This window comes from Protomyctophum parallelum (assembly GCF_964188405.1).
Source record: "Protomyctophum parallelum genome assembly, chromosome: 9".
NCBI lineage: Eukaryota > Metazoa > Chordata > Actinopteri > Myctophiformes > Myctophidae > Protomyctophum > Protomyctophum parallelum.
The window spans coordinates 52,837,942-52,840,330 of record NC_139706.1 but is presented as its reverse complement, the minus strand read 5'-3'; the positions used below and the strand labels follow the sequence as shown (position 1 = coordinate 52,840,330).

Here is a 2,389-nt window from a genome sequence, read left to right as displayed (position 1 = left end):
GGCGTGGCTACCGTTACAGTCTATGATCGGGATTCCCCTCCCACTCAAGAGTCTTCTCCTCCACTCGAGTCAAAATAAAAACCAACGGAGAAAAAGTCCCGCCTCGTTGTCTGGGCAGCCAATGACCAGCTGGTACAAAACGGAGCCAGCCAATGGCCAGCTGGTACCAAACGGATCTAGAAAGATGGCGACTTACATCAGGAATTAGCATATCATTACAGGCTTCATTTTACGTTCATGTTAGACCCGGGGAACGCTTTGTCCATATTTTTTACAGTCTATGGTAACATCACTGCCCATTTTCTTTGAGCCCGTTTTAATGCAGCCTGCTCATAAATAGACTGGAGAGAGGGGAGTTGTCTGTTTTAATGCAGCCTGCTCATACATAGACTGAAGAGAGGGGAGTTTGAGCCTGTTTTAATGCAGCCTGCTCATACATAGACTGAACAGAGGGGAGTTGTTTTAATGCAGCCTGCTCATACATAGACTGAACAGAGGGGAGTTGTTTTAATGCAGCCTGCTCATACATAGACTGAACAGAGGGGAGTTGTTTTAATGCAGCCTGCTCATACATAGACTGAACAGAGGGGAGTTGTCTGACCCCCTTATAGCCGTAATGTAATAAACGTGACTTAAAAATGAAACCACAAGCCAAAACATGTTGCACAATGTCTGTGCGTGTGTAACTGTGCATGCGTGCGTGTGTGCATGTGTGTGTGTGTGTGTGTGTGTGTGTGTGTGTGTGTGTGTGTGTGTGTGTGTGTGTGTGTGTGTGTGTGCATGTGTGTGTGTGTGTGTGTGTGTGTGTGTGTGTGTGTTACCAGCAGGAAGCAGGGACAGATCGCCACCCAGCAGATCCTCCAGAACCATCCGGGACAAAAACCCAACATGAGCTGAACGTCAGAACAGAACCGGTCGGTACCTGAACACACACACATACAAGCACACACACACACACACACACACACACACACGCACACACGGAGAGACAATTACACACACACACACACACACACACACACACACACACACACACACACACACACACACACACACACACACACACACACACACACACACACACACACACACACACACACACACACACACACAGAGACAATTATTCCAATTATATTCAATTTACTGTAATTATAAAGTAAAGTAGTGTCAGGCGTACTTCGTTAGGAAGACATTTCCTGAATGCAGAGAGAGAGAGAGAGAGAGAGTGTGTGTGTGTGTGTGTGTGTGTGTGTGTGTGTGTGTGTATGGTTTCCAGGAAACACTTATCAGGGTAGAAGTCCCCCCCCCCCCCCCCCGGAGGAAGCGTGAGGAACTGCAGGTCATGAACAGCCGTCACTGTGATGGATGAGATCTGATGCGTTTCTAACAACCTCCTCATGAGTCACTATGGGGTCACTATGAGGTCACTATGAGGTCACTATGAGGTCACCATGAGGTCACTATGAGGTCACTATGCGTGCGGGCGTCTAAGCACCGCCCGGCTCATACGACTGTGAATGTGTGGCTCCAGGCAGCCCCGTAAATACATCAAGCGCTATATTCTCCCGTCACATATAGGCTACTTGCCGAGCAAAACAAGGAAGTGTTTTGGCTCTGGCTCGCTCGCTCTGGTGGCGCAAAGCGTAGCTAATTTTGTGAATGTAATAGTTTTATTAGGTTAATATTGCTATATCTTTGTAACCGTTTTAGAAAAGCAATAAGCCACTGGAGGCCCTGCAGCTTACCGGGTATTCTACACTGGCAGGGGGGTGGAAGACTGCCTACGCCCCCAGCCGTTGTGAAATACCCGGTAACCTGAGCCCCGCTCTGTACTGTTGTAACGGTCAGATATCTCTATCACTGCTACTAATTATTTAAATCACGGGTTGTGATTGATCTCCTCTTAGGACACAACTGATAAAGTGGAATGCAAAGAAAATAGCCTAAATAAGCAAGTAGAAAACCCAGTCAGAAGCAAAGCTCACGTTAACCTTTTATCTATAGTAATCATGGAATCAACAGTATTACAGACAGAGTAGAATGAATGAAATTAATGAGTGATCCGAAACGAGTGTGCGTGTCTCTTATTGTCTTAGTATAGTTCCGTGGTTCCAACCAAAGTCTGTTTTGCCCCCAGAGTTCCTTCCCGAACGTTAAACTCCCTCCAAAGTAAAGTAATGGTGAAAAAAGAAACTTAATCCGTCCCAGCAGCGAACATAATCCAATGTATAGGATCCAAACGAAGAGGAAGTACGAAGCCTCGGATCCTCGCGGGACGTTGAAGTAAATAAATAAATAAAAGACGAACGATCTCACCGGTTGCAGATGTCTCGAGCCCAGAGCCGAAGAGTTTGATCAATCCTCAAGGCCCCCCCCCCCCCGCAGCCCC

The 2,389-nt window shown here is 47.0% G+C and overlaps 1 protein-coding gene across 1 annotated transcript in view; it reads right to left on the bottom strand.

Annotated features, from left to right (window-relative positions):
• The window catches only part of slc6a4a (solute carrier family 6 member 4a), a gene marked incomplete at both ends in the record, with an annotated part of 39,575 nt that overhangs the window by 635 nt on the left and 36,551 nt on the right, over window positions 1-2,389 (bottom strand). Inside the window, one exon of the mRNA XM_083773320.1 lies at window positions 822-922. Within this exon, the coding sequence (XP_083629446.1) occupies window positions 822-922 (101 nt within the window). The remainder of the gene's footprint in view (window positions 1-821; window positions 923-2,389) is intronic.